This window comes from Dipodomys merriami, unplaced genomic scaffold, assembly GCF_024711535.1.
Source record: "Dipodomys merriami isolate MVZ:Mamm:240054 unplaced genomic scaffold, mDipMer1.0.p SCAF_297, whole genome shotgun sequence".
Classification (NCBI taxonomy): domain Eukaryota; kingdom Metazoa; phylum Chordata; class Mammalia; order Rodentia; family Heteromyidae; genus Dipodomys; species Dipodomys merriami.
The window spans coordinates 524,542-548,101 of record NW_027204459.1 but is presented as its reverse complement, the minus strand read 5'-3'; the positions used below and the strand labels follow the sequence as shown (position 1 = coordinate 548,101).

Below are 23,560 nucleotides of genomic sequence, written 5' to 3'. Positions count from 1 at the left end.
CCGGCCTCCCCGCCCCCCGCACCTCCGGAACCTCCGTGGGGATCCCCGGCCTCTCAGTACCCGCACCCCCGGCGCCTCCGTGGGCAACCCCGGCCTCCCCAGCCCCTGCCCCCCCCCGAACCTCCGGAGGGACCCCGACCTCCCCGGCCCCCACAGAGCAGCCTGCGGCCCCGCCTGCGGGCGCGCACGGGCAAGGCGGCCAAGGAAGCGGGCGGCGGGGCGCCCACGCTTCCCACTGCGCCCCTCTTGCCTCTGGCCGGGTCCCGGGGCGGAGCCCTGGGGCGCGCGTGGCACGGCGGCCCCGCGCGATCCTGAGCTCTCGGGCCGCCGGAGTCACTGTTCTGCTTTGGCGTTTCTCTGACGCCTCCAAAGGAGCCGCCCGGAGCGCGGGAGCCGCGGGAGGCCGGGGACGGGGCGGCCCGGGGAGGGGGACGGGGCGATCCGGGGGAAACGGGGCAATGGGGGGGACGGGGCGATGGGGGGAGACGGGACGGCCGGGAGGGGGGACGGGGAGATCCTGGGGGGACGGGGCGATCGGGGAATCGAGAGGCCTGGGGGAGGACGGGGCAGCCCAGGGGGGAGACCGGCCATGGGGGGGCGGGGCGGCCGGGGGGAGGGACGGGGCGATGGGGGGATGGAGAGGCCTGGAGGGACGGGGCGGCCGTCCCCCACCTGCCGGGCAGGCGGAGGGGCGCCCGCAGTCTGTTAGTAATTTAGCGGGACGGGACTTCCTCTCCCCGCCAGGGGAAGCGCGGCTCCAGATTTCCACGGCGGAGCAAGCCCGCGAGCCGGCCTAATGACTTCAGCGTGCGGGCTGTCTCCCCGCGCCCCGCCCCGCCCCACGCCGCGTGGGCCCCGCGGGACGCCCGGCCTGCTCCTCGCGCGCCCCCCCCGTCCCCGCGTGCGCCTCGCCGCCCCGGGGCCCGTCCGCCCGCCCCGCGCGCCCCTTCCCGCCGTCCGAGCCCCGTCTCCGCTCCCGAGGTCCCGCGCCCCCCGCCACGGAGCGCGCCCCGCCGGGCCGCGGCGCCCGGCCGCCCAGGGGCGTCCCGCGGGCGCATGTGCGTGCGGGCGGCGCTGGGCGCCGCGTCCCCGGGGCCCGCGCGGGCCGGGCGGCCCGGGTGTGATGTCACGGCAGGGAGGGGGCGCGGGCGGCGGCGGGGGGCGGGGAGGTGTTTTCCAGCTTTAAAAAGGCCGGAGGCGAGCGCGGCCCTGCGTCAGAGCGGGACCGGGCGGCTCCGAGCCGGGCGGCGGAGGCGCCGCGCGGATCCCAGCGGCCGAGCGCAGGCTCCCGGGCGCGCCGCGCCCCTCCGAGCCCGCCAGCCGCCCCGGCCCGGCCCCGCGCGCGGCCCCCGATGCAGCCTCCCCGCGGCGCGTGGCGCTGAGAGCGGCCCGGCGTCTCGGGACGCCGCTCCCGCTCCTCCTCCCGCCGCCGCGTGGATGCCAAGGACCAGCCGGCCCGTCCCCTCCACGTCCCCGCTGCGCCCTGCGGCCGCGCTCCGCGGGAGCGGAGAAACTTTGGGGCCCGCGCCGCACTCGGGTAGCGCCATGAAGGCGGCCGAGGAAGGTAAGCCCCGCACCGCCTGTGCCCGCACCTCCGGCAGCGGGCGCGGATCCCAGCCGCCCCCCCCCCCCCCCGTCCCTCCACAGCCCCGTTCCCGAGCGCTCCCTTGCCAATAGGTGTCTCCTGCTCCCCCGCGCCGAGGGCGCGAGCTCGGCCGGGACCCGCGGCGGCTCTGCGGGGAGCTCCGTTCACATGCGGGCAGTTGGGCCGCCGTGTGGGCTGGGGGCGAGATGGGGCGCCCGTCGGAGCCACGGAGCCCGCCCGGCCCGCCCAGGGAGGCGGAGCCGCCGCGGGCCAAGAGCAGCCCCGCAGCCAGAGTTTTGGGGTCCTGTGCCCGCCTGCCCAGCCAGCGTGGCAGGCGCCTCTGCCCCAGCGCCAGGGAGCCGGCCGGGGGCTCGGGGGTCGGGGCCGGGTTCGAGGCCCCTCGAGCCCCTCTGAGCCCTCGAGTTTGTGGCCCAGTGGGAGGAAGGCCCCGACGCACGCTGCTCGCTGCTCGGCGGGTCTTGGCTTCTGGAAAGCTTGGGAAGGGACGGCAGGGCGCCAGCAGCTTCTGGATGTCAGGGCCGGTCCTCCGCGCCTGTTCGGGCTCCCCTGCGCCCCCCGCGCCCCGCAGCGCACGCAGCAGGGGCCGGGAGTAACAAAGGACACCTGTGGGCATCTTCTCGGGGCCTTCAGTTGCTGGTTATCAGCAGAAGCAGCCTGCTGGGCCGGTGCTGTGCATGCCCACACTGAGGACGGTTGTCCTTTGACCAGCTCTCCCGCGCTGCAGTGCGGGCCACGCCAGCCTCCCGCGCCGGCCGTGCTGCCCAGAGCCCGCTGCTCTGTTGGTCCCCCACAAAGCCACCGGCCGCAGGAGGGGCGGGCTTGGAGCCCCTGGGAACTTGGGCCCAAAAGAGGTGGATGATGTGTGCTGCTTTTTCTTTTCTTTTCATCAGTTGTGGGGCCTGAACTCTGGGCCTGGGCACTGTCCCTCAGCTCTTCAGCTCAAGGCTAGTGCTCTGCCACTTGAGCCACAGCGCCACTTCCAGCTTTTTCTGCTTATGTAGTGCTGAGGAATCGAACCCAGGAACTCATGCATGCAAGCACTGTACCACTGAGCCACCTTCCCAACCCTGTTGTGTGTTTCTTAGCCATTTCATCCCAACTTAAATAAGGCTTTAATGTTGAAACATGGGATCATTTTTTAAAAATGCCTCCATGACAAACTTTTGCTAGGAGAGAAGTTTAATAGCCTTTGTGCACTTCGGGTGCTTACCTCTCCACTTCCTGTCTTTGCAACCCTAGACCCCTTTGCTTGGTGAGTCACGGTTTCATTCTGTAATAAATCTTTCCCCCACCTCTTACAAGAGAAAAATACAGAGGTGAGGCCTCTGCTAAGAGACAGTGGACCTAGGGCAAAACACCCCTAGACAAAACACGGGTGGATTTTACAGTGGCCACATAATGGGGCTACCTGGAAAGTGTGAAGTAGGCCAGCCCTCGGGATGGGAGCTGTTAGCGGGGGTCCAGGGAAGTCCTTCTGACGCCCTCCGGCCGCAGGAGCGTCTGGATGGGAGCGCAGGAGGCCCGCTTTCTGAAGGCTTGTGTTCTCCCCTGAAGAATGCCCCGAGAAATGCAGGCCCGTGGGCAGCCACCCCCAGCGCTGCTCCACACGATGACCCCGGCCCCTCCCACGGGAACAAAGCAAACCCTGTCCTGCTTTTCGGTGGTGGTTCCCAAACCAGCCCCGCTTCCTCACACCCTGTTCCGGAGTTCTGCACCCCATGAACGTCCTGCAGCCTTGTGAGGAAGCCGTCCAAGCTAAACACATCCATCAAGACGGTGTCTGCCGAACAGGCAGGTCAGCCTCCACACCGGGCTCAGGAGGACAGGCCCGGCAGGGCAGCTCGGCCGAGCGATGGGGTGGGGCCGTGGACAAGCCAGCTGTCAGCCGGGCTTCTGAGTGACGCGCTCTGTGGCTGTCCTGGGCCTGGCGGCAGGGCCATCGGTCCAGGCTGTCCACACCCCTGTGGCAGAAAGCGTCTGGCGGAGCCATTGAGCAGGACGGACGCTGTGAGGTTTCTGCTGGCGGTGGAAAGGTGGCCACAGAGAGAGGAGGAGAGCCGGGCTTCCATTGCCCGAAGGTCAGCAGAATCGCACGCTAAAACAAAACAACCCTCCAACCCGCATCTCCGAGTAAGGACTATTATTAGCAACGAAATCAGGCCACACCGGAGCGGCTTATCACGGGAGGAAAGCAGGCCTCGGTCGGGGTCCTGGGAAGCCGCAGCCACGTGAGGCCGGCCACCACCTGGGGAGAGCGCCGGCCCGTTGGTGACCCTCCAGCCTCGCCCCGGTGCACAGCCCGGCTGCGGTTCCCTGGCGTGTGCGGTGCAGGCCCCGGGCCCCGGGAAGTTAGAGGCGACGGTGGGAGAGGCTGGAGGAGGGTGGACGGCCCAGAGGCCCGCGGTGGTCTGGTGCTGTCGCGGCCTCCCCGCAGGCCTGGCCGGCCCGCGGGGCACGGGGCGCCGTGTTGGGGGCTGGCGGTGGGGGCCGTGCGCGGGGCTGGGCCGCCTCGAGCGGGGGCGCGGGGCGCAGCCTCGGAGGGGGGCGCGCAGGGCGCCGCAGGGGGACGCGGGGTGCCAACGGGGGACGCGGGGCACAGCCTGGGGGACGCGGGGTGCCAACGGGGGACGCGGGGCACAGCCTGGGGGACGCGGGGTGCCAACGGGGGACTCAGGGGGCAGCCTGGGGGACGCGGGGTGCCAACGGGGGACTCAGGGGGCAGCCTGGGGGACGCGGGGCGCAGCCTGGGGGACGCGGGGTGCCAACGGGGGACGCGGGGCGCCGCCGGGGGACTCAGGGCGCAGCCTGGGGGACGCGGGGCGCAACCTGGGGGACGCGGGGTGCCAACGGGGGACGCGGGGCACAGCCTGGGGGACGCGGGGTGCCAACGGGGGACTCAGGGGGCAGCCTGGGGGACGCGGGGTGCCAACGGGGGACTCAGGGGGCAGCCTGGGGGACGCGGGGCGCAGCCTGGGGGACGCGGGGTGCCAACGGGGGACGCGGGGCGCCGCCGGGGGACTCAGGGCGCAGCCTGGGGGACGCGGGGCGCAACCTGGGGGACGCGGGGTGCCAACGGGGGACGCGGGGCGCAGCCGGGGACGCGGGGCGCAGCCGGGGGGGGCGCGCGCAGGGCCCCGCCGGGGACGCAGGGCACAGTCGGGGGTGCGCGGGTGCAGTTGGGGGTCGTGGGGTGCAGTCGGGGTCGCGGGGTGCAGTCGGGGGACGCGGGGCGCCGCCGGGGGGTCGCGGGGCTTTCGTCCCCTCCGGACGCGGGGCTTCCGGGCGGGCTCCCGCCGGCCGCGACCCTTCTGCGAGTAAGATGGGCTTGGCCAAGAAACGGGGTCACTTCTGGAAGATTCCAGGCGTCTCGGCCCGAGCGGCGGCGGCGGGGCGCACTTAGGACTGGGAAGCCGCGCGCGAGCCGGTTGTTTATGTGAACCCGGAAACACCGGGGCGGGGCGGCCCGGGCGGCCCGGGGCGGGGCGGGGCGGGGCCGGGCGGGCGGCGGGGACGCGGCCGGGACGCGCCGGGCGCCGAGCGGAGAGCGCGGGGCGCCGACCCCGCCATGACGGGGCTGGAGCAGGACCCCGAGTTCGACTTCGACTTCCTCTTCGAGTTCGACCAGAGCGGCGGGGGCGCCGCGGCCGCAGGTGGGCCGGGCGGGGGGCCGGGGACGGGCCGGGCCGGGACGGGGCGCGGAGGGCCCCGCCGAGCCCGCGCCACCTGTGGACCGCCCTGCCCGGCGCCCGCGCGGAGTCCCGGCGCCCGCCGCTCGGGTGGCCGCGGGAAGCCGCCGGCCCGGAGCCGGCCGTGGCGGGGCCCGCGGAGGCCGCCCTCGAGCCGGGCGCCTCGGGTGTCCGTCCGCGCCCGGACAGCGGCCGGCCGGGACAGCGGGCCGGACGGACAGACGGCCGGCGGACGGCCCCCGCGGACACGCGGCTCCGCCGCCGCCGTCCCTGTCTCTGTCAAAAGCGAAGCTCCCAGTTGAGCAGCGGCACTGCGCCTTCCCAGGCTTCAGCCCCGACGGCGAACGGGGAGGCGGACAGGACAGGGCCCGCAGACAGGGCCAGGGCCAGCCCCCCTCCCGGGCCCGCGGACAGGGCCAGGGCCAGCCCCCCTCCCGGGCCCGCGGACAGGGCCAGGGCCAGCCCCCCTCCCGGGCCCACGGACGGGGCCAGGGCCAGCCCCCCTCCCGGGCCCACGGACAGGGCCAGGGCCAGCCCCCCCTCCAGGGCCCATGGATGGGGCCAGCCCCCCTCCCGGGCCAGGGCCAAAGCCAGGGCCAGCCCCCCTCCCGGGCCCACGGACGGGGCCAGGGCCAGCCCCCCTCCCGGGCCCACGGACAGAGCCAGGGCCAGCCCCCCTCCCGGGCCCACGGACGGGGCCAGGGCCAGCCCCCCTCCCGGGCCCACGGACGGGGCCAGCCCCCCTCCCGGGCCCACGGACGGGGCCAGGGCCAGCCCCCCTCCCGGGCCCACGGACGGGGCCAGCCCCCCTCCCGGGCCCACGGACGGGGCCAGGGCCAGCCCCCCTCCCGGGCCCACGGACGGGGCCAGGGCCAGCCCCCCTCCCGGGCCCACGGACAGAGTCAGGGCCAGCCCCCCTCCCGGGCCCGCGGACGGGGCCAGCCCCCCTCCTGGGCCCATGGACAGAGTCAGGGCCAGCCCCCCTCCTGGGCCCACGGCCAGAGCCAGGGTCAGACCCCTCCCGGGCCCACGGACAGGGCCAGGGTCAGCCCCCCTCCCGGGCCCACGGACAGGGCCAGGGCCAGCCCCCCCTCCAGGGCCCATGGATGGGGCTAGCCCTCCTCCCGGGCCCACGGACAGAGCCAGGGTCAGCCCCCCTCTCAGGCCCACGGCCAGGGCCAGCCCCCCCTCCAGGACCCACGGACAGGGCCAGCCCCCCTCCCAGGCCCACAGACAAGGCTAGGGCCAGGGCCAGCCCCCGCCCAGAGCCACGGAAGTGGCTGGTCCTCCCAGCCGGCCCAGCTCTGTATTCCCAAGGCTCCCAGAGCCCTGGAGGGGGTGCACCCTGCCCGCACCAGTGTGTCGCATCACACCACCCGCATGCTCAAGGTACAAGCTCTGGCCAGGTGGGCGTGCCAGCGGCCTCCACCCTCTGATGGCTCCTGTCCCCCGTGTGCCCCAGAGGCTTTCTTTACATCCTAATCTGTGGCCAGCCCAGGTCTTCGGGCGCAGTGGGGGCCAGGGCAGGTAAGGGAGAGACCCTTGTCCAAAGAAGCCTGGGACGGTCTGGGGCCCCGGCCTCCCTGGGTGCCCTGTCCTTCCCAGGGGCAGGGGGCAGCTCTCCAGCCTCTGCCTAGAGGAGGGGGGTTTTGGAAGAGAGTCCCTCAGCGCCGGACTTGTTCCCTAACACCTCACCTCAGGCTCACCTGACCTCCTCACGGTGTCCACATTGGCCTTCTGTGAGTGTGGCCTGGCCGTCTTACCATGGCCCGGTGGCATGTGCAACTCTCCTCTCCTGAGGTTCTGTGTCCTCGGGAGCAGAACTGCTGGCTGGAATGTGGGACCCTGGCTCCGACCGCTCGCGAAGGTTGAGCAGGGCCCCACCGCCTGCACAGCCGGCTGCTAACCCTGTGAGCAGAGCAGGGACCAGGACCCAGGCTCTACCCTCTCTGGAGGGGCCACTGTGGGCCCTCCCAGGCGTGCCTCCAGCTGGCTCAGGGCCACCCTTGCCTCCTTGAGGGATGCATGTGTAGGAGTCGGGCCCGTCGGTCTTGAGGGTGGACAGGCAGGTCCTCTGGGGTCTCTGTACCATGGCCACCTCTGTGGCCCCCAAGTACATAGCTGGACACAGCAGTTCTGCGTGGCCAGCTTTTGCCAGAATCTCCCTGGGAATTTCTAGAGCATACTGTGGCCTAAAGATTCTGGCTTATCTGCAGAAGGGGACAAGAGAGGCCAGTTTGGGCCCCAGCCCTTGAGGGACACTTAGTGGAGCTCTGGGAAGCAGGCAGCTGTGAGCTTGGGGTGCAGCTGGGTTTAGGAACTAACCCTCCATCGCACCTCTGGCCATCTCCCCTGCTGCCCTGAATGCTGGTGCCGCTGCAGGCTCACGGAAGCCCAGGCCGGGCTCACGGGACAGTGCTCCCTGTGCAGACACAATCTCTGGAAGGCCTCGGAGCATCCTTGCTAAGCGGGTATCCACTGGAGCAACCCCAGAGCCCACAGGGGCCAGCACTCCAGCAGAGAGCTGGGCAGGGAGGCTTAGGCCAGAGAGAGAGAACCAGAGCACTTCCCCTTTATATGGTGTCAGAAGGTGCTGGAAGACATTTTATACACATGCATGCGCATGTGCGCATGCGTGTGTGTGTGTGGGGGCATATTTTTGTGAGATACTCGAGCACTTTATCATCACTACCACATTACATGTGGAAAATGAATCTGTTTATATAAGTGAATAATTCTGAGATCTGTGACAAGTAGAAGCAGTGTAAGTTTTATCGCTTGTACTGACCGTAGGATCTCACGCTGTGTGTCCAAGGACGGGGTCAGTCCTGAGCACAGGTGTCAGCCTGTCAGCTGGGTGAGCGGGAAGGGACTGGGCCTGCTGAGTGGAGGGCAGGCCTGGCCGGGTCTGGGAGGGAGCGGAGCGGAGCGGAGGGGCGGGGCCCACACCCACTACTTCCTCCCCCAGTGCCCACAGCTCTCCAGAGGGAAGGAAGGTCTCTCGTGGCTCTTTAAACTTGCCCAGTGCTCGGCAGCTGCCGAGTGGGTCTTCAACAGTCATTTGTTGAGAGAATAAAAAGGGAGTTTCTACAACGCCCGACCCAGGAGGGAACAGGAGTAAAGCCTGTTCTCAGTGCCCCAGTCTTCCTGTCTCCACCTGGCAGCCAGCGCCCAGGTCCCGGCCAGGGGGGCAGGCAGGGCTGCGGCTCTCTTCTGGGGCTCAGGAAGTAGCTGCTTTGCTGGGCAGCTGGAAGGCGGGCGGGCCACTTCCCGCCCGGGGGCCCCTGTTTTCTACGTTATTTTGGCTTGAACACCAGCACCGTCACCCTGGCAACTCGGGAGGACACCGCCCGCCCTGGGCCTGGGCACAGACGCTTCTGCCCACCTGCCTTGAGCTCTGAGGCTCGCTGTGTGTGGAAAGGGACGCGGCTGCACTGGGATCTGGAAGCATTCGTGTTCTCAGCCCCTCTGCAGCAGAGGGATGACTTTGCTTCCCCGGCCGGAGATGGGGAGCAGCCCCGGGGCGGTCCTCCAGGCAGGAGCCCCCCAGGAGGGCCCTGTGTGCGCTCAGGTGTGGGGAAACGTTCCTGCCTTCCCTCCTGGCAGTCTGGCTGGCCTCAGGCTCCACAGATGTTTTAATTAAGGCAGGCACGTCTGTTTCCGCAGATGTGATGTTCTGCATGGTGTTTTCAGAGGAGGACTGGGCTAGTGAATGCCAGCCTGAAGCCAGACCGCCTGACGTCAGGAGGCGCTCCTGCGGGTCTTTGGGGTGGGGTGAGGTCCTGGGATCGGACCGGCCGGTGCAGGACCGCGGCGGGCGGCTGGGGGCTTGTTTGCCCCGCCGGCCTTGCTGGTTGTTGCTGTGGCAGGGAGCCGGGATCCCGCGGCACCTCTGCACCTGCTCCTGTCTGTCACTGCGTGGCTGAGCCGCCCTGGCAGGCTTCCTGCACTTGCTGCTCTGTAGTGTGCTGCCTTGTCCCGAGGAGTGCTAACGTGTGGGCTGCCTGCAGGCAGGCCTGCGGTGCCGGGGACAGAGCAGGGAGCCGACGTTTGGACAGACGTGGCAGGCAGGCCCCTCGTGCTCTGTTTGTGGCTTTGTGTCCTGCGGCCTGGGTAGAGGGAAGGGCCTGTTCTGGAACTGAAAGATACAAGCTGCTTGCCTCGGCTTTGCAGTCCAGGCTGAGATCTGATGGTGGCGTGATGGCAAAGCTCCCCACGCTGGTGCCCACGAGGCGTATCCCGCCACCGGCCCCGCCGCGCCGGAGACAGGCCGTGGGCCGTGGGAGGGAGGGCCGTGGGAGGGAGGGCCGTGGGCTGTGGGAGGGAGGGCCGTGGGAGGGAGGGCCGTGGGCCGTGGGAGGGAGGGCCGTGGGCCGTGGGAGGGAGGGCCGAGGGCTGTGGGAGGGAGGGCCGTGGGAGGGAGGGCCGTGGGAGGGAGGGCCGTGGGAGGGAGGGCTGTGGGAGGGAGGGCCGTGGGCCGTGGGAGGGAGGGCCGAGGGCCGTGGGAGGGAGGGCCGTGGGAGGGAGGGCCGTGGGCCGTGGGAGGGAGGGCCATGGGCCGTGGGAGGGAGGGCCGTGGGAGGGAGGGCCGAGGACCGTGGGAGGGAGGGCCGTGGGAGGGAGGGCCGAGGGCCGTGGGAGGGAGGGCCGAGGGCCGTGGGAGGGAGGGCCGTGGGAGGGAGGGCCGTGGGAGGGAGGGCCGAGGACCGTGGGAGGGAGGGCCGTGGGAGGGAGGGCCGAGGGCCGTGGGAGGGAGGGCCGAGGGCCGTGGGAGGGAGGGCCGAGGACCGTGGGAGGGAGGGCCAAGGGAGGGAGGGCCGAGGGCCGTGGGAGGGAGGGCGCGCGCCCTGCCGCCTGTCCCAGGAGACCACAGGCTCTTTGACATCACATTGCTTGGAAGGATGAGGCTCAGCTCCTCTGGGCGTGGTGTTTGCCGAGGCCGGTGAGGAGCAGTGTAAGCTGGAAATGCTCTGTGTCCTCCGCAGAGCCCGTGTCCCGGCTCCCGCACAGGTACTCAGTGACCCTGCAGCGCCCCGTGGTACTGCGCCCAGTGACATGACGGACAGGGGAGGCCCCGTCCCAATCCACGGAGGCGAGGCCGCCCCGTCAGCCGGGGGGGGGGCCTTCTCTCAGAGTTCCTTGACCTCGGGAAGGTCCAGCATTTAAGCTTCCAGTCTACACGTTGTCTAAGGAAAAGTCTCTTCTGTTTATTTGTTTACTTTTGCTTTTGTGTCGGTTCTAGGGGTTGAACTCAGGACCTGAGCACTGTCCTTGAGCTATTTTTGCTCAAGGCTAGCACTGTGCCATTTGGGCTTTTTTTGGTGTTTAATTGGAGATAAGGGTCAGTCTCTTGGCTGTCCTGCTGTTGTAGGCTTTGCGCGGTAATCCTCGGATCTCAGCCTCCTGATCAGCTAAGACCATAGACGCCGCGAGTGCCCAGTGGCTTTTTTTTTTCTAATAAAGGTTTTATGTGTTCTCCTTCTCCCTGTTAAATCCTTCGTTTCCATAAGGGCTTCCCGGGTCCGTGCCAGGCCCCGCCCCCTCCATGCTGGGCTCTGCTGGGACCAAGGAAGGCCTTTTCTTCCTCAGTGCATCCCTGGACCCAGACACCTTCCAGAGAAACCCCATTCCCAGGACAACTCCACGGAAGAGCAGCCAGGCTGCCTCCTCTCCTCCTGCCTGCCCTTCTCCACCCTCCCGCGGTCACAGCACGGGCTTCCTGCCAAAGCAGCTGGGGCTGGGCCTGGTCACCGCAGAGGCACGGGGCAGGGCCCGGCCTCCACGCCGGCCCAGGTGTGTGTCGCTCATCGGCAGGAGCTTCCCACGCACAGGGCTCGGCCGTGGGCTGGTGGGCTGCTGGTGGAACGGGCCCCTGTGGCAGGGGTGATGCTGAGCTCCCGCCTGGAGCAGCGGTGGCGGGTTTTCTGTAGCTCGCCCTGGGTTGAAGGATGTTCCCACGGTGGTGAACTTGTTCGCTGAGCGCTAGTGACTCAGAATCCCACCCTGCCACTGTGGGCTCCCCTCCATTGTCAGCGCGCAGCTACTGAGCTCCGGTGGAGACTCAGCTGCACTTCCCCCTAGCATTCCGCGTGGCTAGGCCGGCGAGGGCCCCACTCTCCCGTCCCGCCGTCCGTCCCGCCGTCCGTCCCGCCTCAAGTCTGGTTTCAGAAGTGCAGGGTCAGCCACTAGCAAAACCTCCGCTCGCCCACCGCACGGACTGTCATCTGCAGGGGACCACGCAGCAGCGCGTCGGTGACTGGAAGGCACTTCTTTTGCACAGATGTATCTTTAGATAACTTGACAATGCTGGCAGAGGAACAGCGGGCAGCGCGGGCAGCCGTGCTGGGGCCAGGTCTAGGCCGACTGCTGGCCGCCTCACAGGGAAGCCAGGGCACTGGCTGCCCACGGCCGGGTGCGCTCCGGCCTGGCTGGCGCCCAGAACCTCCAGGTCCCTGTGGGCCAGAGTCCTCGCCGCGTGGCACAAAGCCCATGCCTCCAATTGGGCCTTCCCAGAGGCCACCCCGGGGCCATCTCTGTTGTCAGGGCTGGGGCACGGGCCACCGTGGGATTTGATGATCATAGCAGCGGCCTGGGCTCAGGTAGTCAGCAGGGGCCACCAGAGTGGTCTCCAAGCCGGGCTCAGGGGCCAAGCTGCCCCCCGCTGCCCCGGCTGCTCCCCCCACTGCCCCGGCTGCCCCCCGCTGCCCCCGCTGCTCCGCCTTGGAATCTCCACCTTCTACTCTTGGGAGTGGCTTTCTGGGTGACTCTCCAAGGTTGTCCTCTAATCTTCAACAGCAGAGCCCAGCCTCTTCTCTTTACCAGGGGTGTTTGGACAGGACATGGGGCTTGTGTTAAGGACTGTAGTGACAGCTTCTCCTGTGACACATGGGGATCCTCTGATGTTCCTCTCTTTGGGTGTCACGGCTCACAGCATGCCCCATCCCACCTCAAGAATGGTCATGTGAGACTCATGAGCCACGTTGCATCTGGGAATTTTGAACTGACAGAAGAAGTTCGTGATAGTGGAGGCGATGGGAGGCTGGGGGCACGCAGACTCCACCTCGGGACTCAGCAGGCATGGCGTCTGGCCGCAGCTGGGCGCTGGCCCGTCCCGTTAGACAACACTGTGGGTGTGACGTCCTCACTTTCTGGAATTCACCCTCATTGGTTCCTCACCCAGGGCACAGCAGGGCTGCCCTGAATAAAACTCCTTCCAGCCAGAGCACCTAAGCCAGGAGCTGGATCTAGAATTTCCACGTTCTGGTGTTCATTATTTAGAGACCTGGAAACTCTCATCTCTAGGCTCATTATAAGAGGCTCCAGGAGGCTGGAGGAAGGCTTTCAAACCAGAAGTCCAGAAGAATGGTGCTCCTGATCAGATTGCTAATTATAATAATAGTGAGTTCTGAAGGACAGGTATTGAAGTACCATGAGCACATAGTAATCCTTACATCTAGCCAGGTATCGGGATCGTGTTTGGTTTTGTTCTAGAAGACACACTTCTGGGTGTGAGCCAGCCTCAGGGTCATGAGGACCACAGGACCCGCGTGGTTTTTCCCTTTGCTGCTGCTGTTTGTTTTATCCTTGAGGTGTTTTCTTTGCGGTTGGTAGTGAGGGCTCCCTCTTAAAATGGATTAAATGCCGAGTCCCTATATCTGCAACACCGCTCCCTCTGTCCACACGCCTCTCAGTCCTTTCTCCAACACCCACCACACACCCACCATGCATCCACCCATCTACCCTTCATCCGCTTGTCCCTTCGTCTGTCTGCCCATCCACCCACCATCTGCCCACGAAACAGAATGAACGTTTGCTTGCTTTTTGGAGAGAGGGGCTTCCTGCATAGCCCAGGTGGCCTTCGGCCTGTGGTCTTCTTCCAGCCCACTGGGTGATGCTAGGAGAGGTGTGTTCCCTCCACCCCCAATTAAATTAAACCCCTTACCTGTGCCAGGCATACTGTGAGGCTCTGAAGACAGCTGTGAACCAGATTAAGGCAGGAAAAATTCCTAACTGCTTGGAACTTGGTTTCTGTTGGCCAAAGAGATAAATGAATGAACACACAATATTAGATTGATCTTGCTTGCTTGCTTGCTGGTTTTATTGTTGTTGGTCACAGGGCTGGAACATAGAGCCCTGGTGCCATCCCTGGGCTCTTTAGCTCAAGACTAGGGCTCTACCGCTTAGAGCCACAGCTCTACTTCTGGTGTTCTTGAGGTTAAGTGGAGGTAAGAATCATAGACTTTCCTGCCCAGGCTGGCTCTGAGCCGTGGTCCTCAGATCTCAGCCTCCTGAGTGGCTAGGATGACAGGTGTGAGCCACCAGTGTCTGGCGTGGCATTTCTTAAAAGAGAAAGAAATATATAGTGGATGACCCAGGTGTTGGGTGGGGCTCGGGAGTCCAGATTGTCGAGTGAAAAGCAGAAGACAGTAGTCGCAGGTCAGACCTCTCAAGAAGGCGTCCAGGGACCCGGTGGCTGAGCGGGCGGGCGGCTTTGGAGCAGGCTGGACGCAGGGGTGAGGCCAGGGGGGTGGGTCTGGGCTGGGGGGTGACGGCGGGTGCCAGGTCTGGTGTCCGCTGAGCTCCGGGGTTTACCATCCCTTCTCTTTCCCCTTCCAGAGCACTACAGCTATGCGCCGCCCTCCGTCAGCTCCACACTGCCTCTGCCCGTGGCGCACCCCTCCCTGCCCGGGCCCTGCCACGACCTCCAGCCCTCCGCGCCCAGCGTGCCAGCTCTTCCTCCCGCCGGCCACCCCTTGGGGTATGGGGGGGCCGTGGACGGCGGGCCTTCGGGGTATTTCCTGTCTTCTGGCAACAACCGGCCCAACGGCGCTCCGGCCCTGGAGAGCCCCCGCATCGAGATCACGTCGTACCTGGGCCTGCACCACGCGGGCGGCCCGTTCCTCCACGATGCGGACGTGGAGGACCTGCTTCCCAGCTGCCGGCGCTCGCCGTCCACCGCCACGCTGCCCCTGCCCGGCCTGGAGGCCTACCGAGACCCGTCCTGCCTGAGCCCCGCCAGCAGCCTCTCCTCCCGAAGCTGCAACTCCGAGGCCTCCTCCTACGAGTCCGGCCACTCCTACCCCTACGCCTCGCCCCAGACGTCCCCCTGGCAGTCCCCCTGCGTGTCCCCGAAGACCACAGACCCTGAGGAGGCCTTTCCCCGGGGCCTGGGCGCCTGCCACCTGCTGGGCTCTCCTCGCCATTCTCCGTCCACCTCGCCCCGGGCGAGCATCACAGAGGAGAGCTGGCTGGGGGCCCGGGGCTCGAGGCCCACGTCCCCCTGCAACAAGCGCAAGTACTGCCTGAATGGCGGCCAGGCCCCCTGCTCGCCCCACCAGTCCCCGGCGCCCTCGCCGCTCGGATCCCCCCGCGTCAGCGTGACGGACGACACCTGGCTCAGCAACACCACCCAGTACACCAGCTCCGCCATCGTGGCGGCCATCAACGCCCTCACCACCGACAGCAGCCTGGACCTGGGCGACGGGGTCCCCACCAAGGCCCGCAAGACGGCCCCGGAGCCCGCGCCCCCCGTGGCGCTCAAGGTGGAGCCCGCGGGGGACGAGCCGGGCGCCACCCCGCCCACCTCCGACTTCCCGCCCGAGGACTTCACCTTCCAGCACCTGAGGAAGGGCGGCTTCTGCGAGCAGTACCTGTCCGTGCCGCAGGCCCCGTACCAGTGGGCGAAGCCCAAGTCGCTGGCCCCCGTGTCCTACGTGAGGTAAGCAGGAGTGGGCAGGCTGTCTCACCCCAGGACCCCGTTCCAAAGGCTGCCCCAGCACCACCCCTGAATGCCGTCAGCAGCAGCACAGTCCCCGCTCCTTCCTGCAGGCCACGCTCCCGGCTGCCACGTGTGCATTCCGGGAGCAGTCCCACCTCCTCGGGGCTGGCCACGGGTGTACACATGGCCATGTTCTCGGTAAACCCACGCCCAGGGCCGCCACGCCCACGGGGGCTTTGCTGACTGCACACCACTTCAATTGCTGTCACCGTGAGGAGTGCAGATGGGACTTTAGCCCACACCCCCAGAGCAGCGAGCTTGCCTGCCCCCTCCTCCCAGGAGAGAGGCCTGTGCAAGCCGGCAGTCAGGGAGCTTGTGTGTATATGCTGACAGGGAGCTTGTGTGCACACTGACAGGGAGCTTGTGTGTATATGCTGACAGGGAGCTTGTGTGTACACTGACAGGGAGCTTGTGTGTACACTGACAGGGAGCTTGTGTGCACACTGACAGGGAGCTTGTGTGTATATGCTGACAGGGAGCTTGTGTGTACACTGACAGGGAGCTTGTGTGTACACTGACAGGGAGCTTGTGTGCACACTGACAGGGAGCTTGTGTGTATATGCTGACAGGGAGCTTGTGTGTACATGCTGACAGGGAGCTTGTGTGTACATACTGACAGGGAGCTTGTGTGTACATGCTGACAGGGAGCTTGTGTGTATATGCTGACAGGGAGCTTGTGTGCACACTGACAGGGAGCTTGTGTGCACACTGACAGGGAGCTTGTGTGTATATGCTGACAGGGAGCTTGTGTGTACATGCTGACAGGGAGCTTGTGTGCACACTGACAGGGAGCTTGTGTGTACATGCTGACAGGGAGCTTGTGTGTACATGCTGACAGGGAGCTTGTGTGCACACTGACAGGGAGCTTGTGTGCACACTGACAGGGAGCTTGTGTGCACACTGACAGGGAGCTTGTGTGCACACTGACAGGGAGCTTGTGTGCACACTGACAGGGAGCTTGTGTGTATATGCTGACAGGGAGCTTGTGTGCACACTGACAGGGAGCTTGTGTGTACATGCTGACAGGGAGCTTGTGTGTACATGCTGACAGGGAGCTTGTGTGTATATGCTGACAGGGAGCTTGTGTGCACACTGACAGGGAGCTTGTGTGCACACTGACAGGGAGCTTGTGTGTATATGCTGACAGGGAGCTTGTGTGCACACTGACAGGGAGCTTGTGTGCACACTGACAGGGAGCTTGTGTGTATATGCTGACAGGGAGCTTGTGTGCACACTGACAGGGAGCTTGTGTGCACACTGACAGGGAGCTTGTGTGTACACTGACAGGGAGCTTGTGTGCACACTGACAGGGAGCTTGTGTGCACACTGACAGGGAGCTTGTGTGTATATGCTGACAGGGAGCTTGTGTGCACACTGACAGGGAGGTTGTGTGTGCACACTGACACTCAGGGAGGTCGTGTGTGCACACCGGCAGTGGGTCAGGGAGCTCGTGTGTGGTCCCGGCTGTCTCGGCTCTTGGCTCTCCTTTCTAACAGAATCCGTGGCTGCTGTCGCGCGGCAGGCCCATTTCACCAGCCCAGTGCTTTTATTTTTAACTAAACAGCTTTGCCGGCATGTGGGCCCCTCGTGGCCCTCACAAGTGGCTTCCTGCTCTAGGGTCTGTGTTTGAGACGTGGAAAGGTCTGCTTGGGCCATGAGGGCAATGTCCCCTCAGGGCAGATCCACGTCCCGGGCTGAGCAACTGTGACTCTCCCCCACGTCCCGCCGGGGCAGCCTAGGCCTGAGTCTGGCCTGTTCTGCTTTGACTTTTCCTGTTTGGTCCTTTTCAGGACATCCCACAGCAGGACTGCAGCGGGACAGGGCTTCCGCAACCTGTGCCCACAGCTGCGGGGGGGGGGGGGGGGTGTGAGGGGGGAGGGGCGGGGGGAGGCCACGGTTTCAGCAGCCATCTGTTCTCCGGGGGCCTGAGCCGCCAGGGCCGCCTGTGCACCCCCGGGCAGAGGGATGGGGCGGGCTGCCGGTCCCCGGAGCAGGGCCAGCCCGCTCTCCAGGTGCAGGGTGTGGGCGGCAGTGGGAACGCCTGCTCCTTCCGGTCCCGTTTGCTCTCTGCCTGTGTTCCTCAGTCGGGAAGGTGTGTATAGCTGGCCGTTCAAGCATTATCGCCTAGTCTCAGGCCCTAAACATCCATATGGGACATTTGGAAACGTGAGCACGGTGTGCGCCTGCGGTGCTGCTGTTTTATTTAGAGGCAGGAATGTCCCGCACGGACGCTGTGGCACACAGCTCTGGGTGCCGCGCTGTATGGTCTGCATTTCAGGGGACATTAGGTCATTGTCCGTCATCACGGGCCCAACTGGATTCTTCTTTTATTTTCTTTTTGTCAGTCGTGGGGCTTGATCTCTGGGCCTGGGCGCTGTCCCTCAGCTCTTCAGCTCAAGGCGAGCACTCTACTACTTGAGCCACAGCGCCACTTCCCATTTTCTGGTGGTTAATTGAAGAAGATTCTCATGGATGTTCCTGCCTGGGCTGGCTTTGAACCGTGATCCTCAGAGCTCAGTCTGCTGAGTAGCTAGGGTGACAGGCGTGAGCCACCGGTGCCCGGCTCCAACTGGACTCTTGAGATGAAGGGAAGAAAAATCTCCTCAGCTGTAATGATACCCACACCCATGCAGGGTTGGGGGAGTCGTGAGGATTCTGGAAAGCCTGTGTGCTGCTGGGTGGGGCTGCCCTGCCCTGACACCTCCCCTGCCAAGGACTCTCACAGCTCGGGCTGGAGGCTCGGGACCGCCGCTGGCCTCCCCCCTCCCCCCCTCTCCCCCCCCCCCCCCCCCCGTGACCTGGTCTGACTCGACTCAGGCCCTTCCTCCAAGCTCATCAAGCTCATGGGGGTTAAGGCTCCACAAAGCAGTGTGGAGGGACTTCCTGCATACTGGGCCAGGAAAAATGACACCATGCCTTTAAGTCCCCCCCCCCGGTTTTTCACCGGTCCTCAGGAACTCGGGTGTTTGGGGTGGCTCAGTCCCCATCCTCCCGCCCCAGCCGTCTGTGACGCCACCTGGAAGGCACGTTTGCTGTTTGCTTCCTTTGCTGGGGGCCCTGGCCGTGGCCGCGTGGCCTGTGATCCCCTGGACTTTATCTCCCGGTCACAGGGCTCCTGTGAGGGGCAGGGCCGTGGCATCCGCTGGGCAGTGGGTAACGCCCACCGCCCCCCCGACCATCGGGGGCTGCCGCGCCGCCGTGCCCCCTGCGCGCTCCAGCTCAAAACGTGTTTCCTGGTCCCTGTGCTGTGTTTCCACGGGCTCATTAGCGGCTGCCCTGGAAACGGCAGGAGAGACGATGCATGAGGTTATTTTACCAGGAGGTAGAGCGACCTGTCGTGGGGCCGCAGGGTGGCCACGGTGCCCCGGGAAGGCTGGGCTCTCATCCCCCTGGCTTTGGGCTGAGAATTCTCCAGGCGCCCAGCCGCCTGGCTGTCCGCACGCTGAGGAGCCCCTGTGCTCCTTCAGGTCCTTCAGGTCCTCGGGGTGCCGTCCCCTCCCGGTGTCGGGGAGCGAGCCTGAGTTCTTGCTGTAGCTGAACAAGTTGTGTGTGGACTTCACCAGGGTGTTGGGTGCAGTTTCGCGGTTTGAGCATTTAGGGCTCAACCGAGTGTTACTGAAGCTTGGGACTAGAGCAGAGATCACAGGGGACTGGCTGAGCCGCTCACCCCTGCCAGGGTCAGTTGGTGCTTGATCTCTGTTCTGGTCCGAGGCTGCTTAGCATCCAGGAAGGAACTGGGCTTTTCCCTGCCGCTGAGGACAAGAGCCCCAGTACAGAGGGCTGTTCTGAGCATAGGTAGGAGGTGCTGGGGTGGGGGCCGAGGTGGGGCTCACTGGGTAGAAGGAGCCCCGGAACCCAGCCCCTTGGGGGATTTTAGGACCTCTTGGGTAAGGGACACATGTGGAACTCTCCAGATCATGATCAAGGACTGAGCCTGTGAGTGCCGCTCGGCAGACGCACCTCCCTCGGGCACAGCTCGGTGCTGGTTGCTTGCATACACTTGCTTCTGGTGCGGGGTGGCACCCTTGCCGATGCTGGCCTCTCCCCGGGGCCTGGCACGGTGCTTCAGAGCCTTGGGAGGCTATGAAGAGAGAAGCCCTGCGTGTCTGCAGCTCTCCATACACTGTGGATGAAGCCCTGCGTGTCTGCAGCTCTCCATACACTGTGGATGAAGCCCTGCGTGTCTGCAGCTCTCCATACACTGTGGATGAAGCCCTGCGTGTCTGCAGCTCTCCATACACTGTGGATGAAGCCCTGCGTGTCTGCAGCTCTCCATACACTGTGGATGAAGCCCTGCGTGTCTGCAGCTCTCCATACACTGTGGATGAAGCCCTGCGTGTCTGCAGCTCTCCATACACTGTGGATGAAGCCCTGCGTGTCTGCAGCTCTCCATACACTGTGGATGAAGCCCTGCGTGTCTGCAGCTCTCCATACACTGTGGATGAAGCCCTGCGTGTCTGCAGCTCTCCATACACTGTGGATGAAGCCCTGCGTGTCTGCAGCTCTCCATACACTGTGGATGAAGCCCTGCGTGTCTGCAGCTCTCCATACACTGTGGATGAAGCCCTGCGTGTCTGCAGCTCTCCATACACTGTGGATGAAGCCCTGCCTGTCTGCAGCTCTCCATACACTGTGGATGAAGGGGCCACCCCGGGGTGGGTCTGTCCCCTGAACCTTGTGAGTCTTGTGTTAAGAGCCCCGGCCAGGGCTACTCCTGTCACCACAGACAAAACAGTAGTTTTAGCCAGACAGCGGTGGCTGGCACCTGTAATCCTTGATGCGCAGGAGGCTGAAATCGGAGGATCATGGTTCAAAGCCAGCCTGGGCAGGAAAAAACAAAGTCCTTCAGACTCTTCAACTAACCACCGAAACCCCAGGAGAGGAACTGTGGCTCAAGTGGTAGAGAGCAAGCCTTCAACAAAAAGCTCAGGGACAGTGCCTAGCCCTGAGTTCAGACCCCAGGGGCAGACACACACACACACACACACACACACACGCACGCACGCACACGCACACACACACACACACGGACACACACACACACAAACACACACACACACACATCGGTGGAATCCTGCTCAGATGTTCTCAGAAGTATGCACACACACACACACACACACGGACACACACACACACACATGGACACACACACACACGGACACACACACACGCACACACGGACACACACACACACACATGGACACACACACACACGGACACACACACACGCACGCACGCGCGCGCACACACACACACACACACACACACACACACACACACTGGTGGATTCCTGCTCAGACGTTCTCAGAAGTATGGGATGAGCAGGGAGAGCCGTCTCCACTCCGGAAGAGCACTGGACAAGATGCCAGCCATAGCACAGTGGGATTTATTCTAAGTGTTTCCCGGTGTCTGGAGCAAAGTAGTTTTCAGTCATAAGGGTTACTGCAACGACCTCTTCTAGAACCCCTTCTGGAAGCTAGAGTTTGATTTGCAAGCGTTTGCTATAATGGCTGAGGCTCCTTTGGGTGTGCGTTGCCCTCTGAGGTGCCCAGGTGGGCACTGCAGCGATCAAAGCCACAGCACTTTCTAGATGAGGACCTGGTGGAGAGGAGCGTGAGAAACGGGCCCCACCACGACGGCTTCGCTTCCCCAGGCCCCGGCCGTGTGCACTCACGAATCAGATGGCTTCGCTTCCCCAGGCCCCAGCCGTGTGCACTCACGAATCAGATGGCTTCGCTTCCCCAGGCCCCGGCCGTGTGCACTCACGAATCAGATGGCTTCGCTTCCCCAGGCCCCAGTGTCAGGAGGGCTGGGCCTCGGCGGCAGCGGTGCCCTGGCTTGCCGGCGTCAGGAGGGCTGGGCCTCGGTGGCAGTGCCCTGGCTTGCTGGCATCAGGAGGGGTGGGCCTTCCTGCTGGCCATGCCACACTGGTGGCGATGCCATCATGCAGGAGCTGTCCGTCACAGTGGCAACACGGAGGCTTCCAGAAGCTCCCACAATGCCTGGCTGCCTTTCTGAGGCCCTTCCTGGACTGATGACAAAGGTCAGCCTCGACCCCAGGAGTCGGAATCCTGTCTCCACCACCCGAGGAGCCCGTGCGGGGCCCTGGCCTCTGCCGTGAGCAGTGTGTGGAGTCCACCACCTCCGTGTGGACTCCCTTCCCTGTGGCTCAGGGCGTCTCTTCTGTGGCCGAGGGTAGCCTTGAACGCACAGGAGCCGCAGAAGTGGCTTTTTCATGCTGCCCTGGCCTCCCTGTAGGTCACTGTGAGACGGGCCGGGCAGAGCAAGCTTCTGGAACTCCAGCAGCGAACACGTAGCACCCCTGACCTGGGAGAGCTGTGGGTGTCATGAATTCACTTATGTGACGCGGGATTTCTGGTCTTGTTTCTTTCCTTTTTTTTCTTTTTTCTTTTCTTTTTTTTTTTTTTTTGCCAGACCTGGGGCTTGAACTCTGGGCCTGGGCGCTGTCCCTGAGCTTCTTTTGCTCAAGGCTAGCGCTCTACCACTTGAGCCACAGTGCCACTTCTGGCTTTTTCTGCTTATGTGGTGCTGAGGAATGGAACCCAGGGCCTCATGCATGCAAGGCAAGCGCTCTACCCCGAGCCACCTTCCCAGCCCTCCTGTTTCTTTTGTTGTTTTTGTCGTTTTGTTTTTACTTTTTGTCACACACAGTAAGCGTGGCCTCCGGCACTCTTGCTCTTAAACTCATTGTAGATTGGCTGTGACTTCCAAAGAGGCAGCAGAGGGGCTGGAGAAAGTCAGGGTGCACAGACAGACCGGCTCCCGGGCCGAGGGAGCCCCTTCCCGAGGACCCACCTCCCCGGAAATGCTTCTGCTTTTTCTCTCTGCTGCCCCTCCCCCGCCAGGCCTGGCACAGGGTCTCCCTCAGGGTGGGGCGGACGGTGGCACTGGGTGTGTGCGGGCCCTGGTCAGAGAGGGCCTTGGAAGGAAAGCTCCTTATGGAGGGCTGACCGCAGTGGTCGCCTTTGGTGGTGGAGGAGGCTGCGCTGCAGGCTGGACCCTGCTGCCCCTTCCTCCATCCAGACGTCCGCACAGTGTCTTCTGTCTGCACCTGTGGGTGGGGCCTCCCAAGGACAGCCGTGTCAGGGTGCAGCTCCGTTGGACAGCTACCCAGAGTGCCAGTCTCCCAGACAGGGGCCCTCACGGTCAGACTCCTGACAGGAGCCCCCTTCCCACCGGAGACCTTGAGGTGTGCGGGGTTCTGAAGTTCCTCCCCCATGTCCATCATTCCCCACAGAAACAACAGTGGAGAGCCGGTGAAGGCTCCCGTTCCCAGCTGCCCCGTGGCAGGTGGCAGCCGGCCCGCTGGCCAGTGGAGCGGCCCCGGGGCTGGGCAGCCAGGTCCGTCCAGAGACTATGATTAGAACTGGGTCTGGGACGGTGGGTATCACTCATAGCTCCTTCCCCATGCCACCCTCCAGGAAGAGCTCTCCTGGGTGGGATGAACCCTGAACCGTAGACAGCTGGATGGCTGTGTGGTCCTGAGGTCAGCCCCAGCCAGATGGACAGCCTCCGAAGCCAGGATTCCACCGGAATGGCCGGTGAGGAAAGCACAGTGGCCCCTCCCCCTCCTCCATGCTTCCTCCTCCTTCCTTTATTTATCTCTTTTAATTAAGGTAAAACCTACAAAAAAGTAAACAATTAGGAAGCCATAGGCTAATGACACCCCCCCCCCAAAAAAAAACAAGACTTTGAAGTCTTGTTTTCCTTAAAGTTGCCTTTCTTATCTTTCCTGAGGACAAGTTCTAGTCCTGGCTGGTTTACTCGGTAGTCTCATCTGCCTTGGAATCACAGGGGGTACAGACAGCTCCACACAGAGGTTTGCTAGAGAACACCAAGATTGTCCCCAAGCAGAAGAACTCCTGTGGAGACAGGTGCTCTCAGAGGTTTGCCCAGTCCTCCGGTGTCTGGGGAGGTGGATCCAGAGCCGTTCCTCCACTGCAGACACTGAAACCTGAGCCGTGGATGCGTTGGCCGCGTGGCCCCTGCCCGCCGTCCCAGCCGTCAGGAGGCTCTGAGTTCTAGACCACGGAGCTCTAGGCCAGCTAGGTGTGGTGGTGAGTGCCGGCCCCTGGCGCTCGCTTGCCGGTGGGAAGTGTGAGTGGGAGGATCAGGACCCAGGCTGGCCTGGGCAAGAGAAAACCCTGCCTCAAAAATCACCACCATTGGAAGCGGCCTGTGGCTCAAGTGGTAGAGCGCTCGGCTTGAGATGAATTGCTCAGAGTCAGCGTCCAGGCCCAGGGTTCAAGACCCATGACCACCCCCCCCCCAAAAAAAAAAACAACACAGCAAAAAGGGCTGGAGTCATAGTTTAAACAACAGCTCCCGCCTAGCAGGTGAGAAGCCCTGAGCTCAAACCCCGGTGCTACCAAAAGGGGGAAAAAAGCCCAACAATATTTTCATTGTTGGACAAACCCAGTATTTTAAGAAGTAGAGACCACGATAAAGGAAAGTGATCTTGATGCTTCA

The 23,560-nt window shown here is 64.6% G+C and overlaps 1 protein-coding gene across 2 annotated transcripts in view; it reads left to right on the top strand.

The window, feature by feature from the left end:
• Positions 1-1,346: 1,346 nt before the first annotated feature.
• The window catches only part of Nfatc1 (nuclear factor of activated T cells 1), a 101,739-nt gene continuing 79,525 nt past the window's right edge, over positions 1,347-23,560 (top strand). Inside the window, exons 1-2 of one of the 2 annotated variants that reach the window (XM_070038809.1) lie at positions 1,347-1,564; positions 13,909-15,010. In XM_070038809.1, coding sequence (XP_069894910.1) covers positions 1,438-1,564; positions 13,909-15,010 — 1,229 coding nt within the window. In that variant the 5' untranslated portion in view covers positions 1,347-1,437. Of the gene's footprint in view, positions 1,565-5,159; positions 5,257-13,908; positions 15,011-23,560 lie in introns of those variants that run through there. The other variant, XM_070038810.1, reaches the window with a different exon arrangement.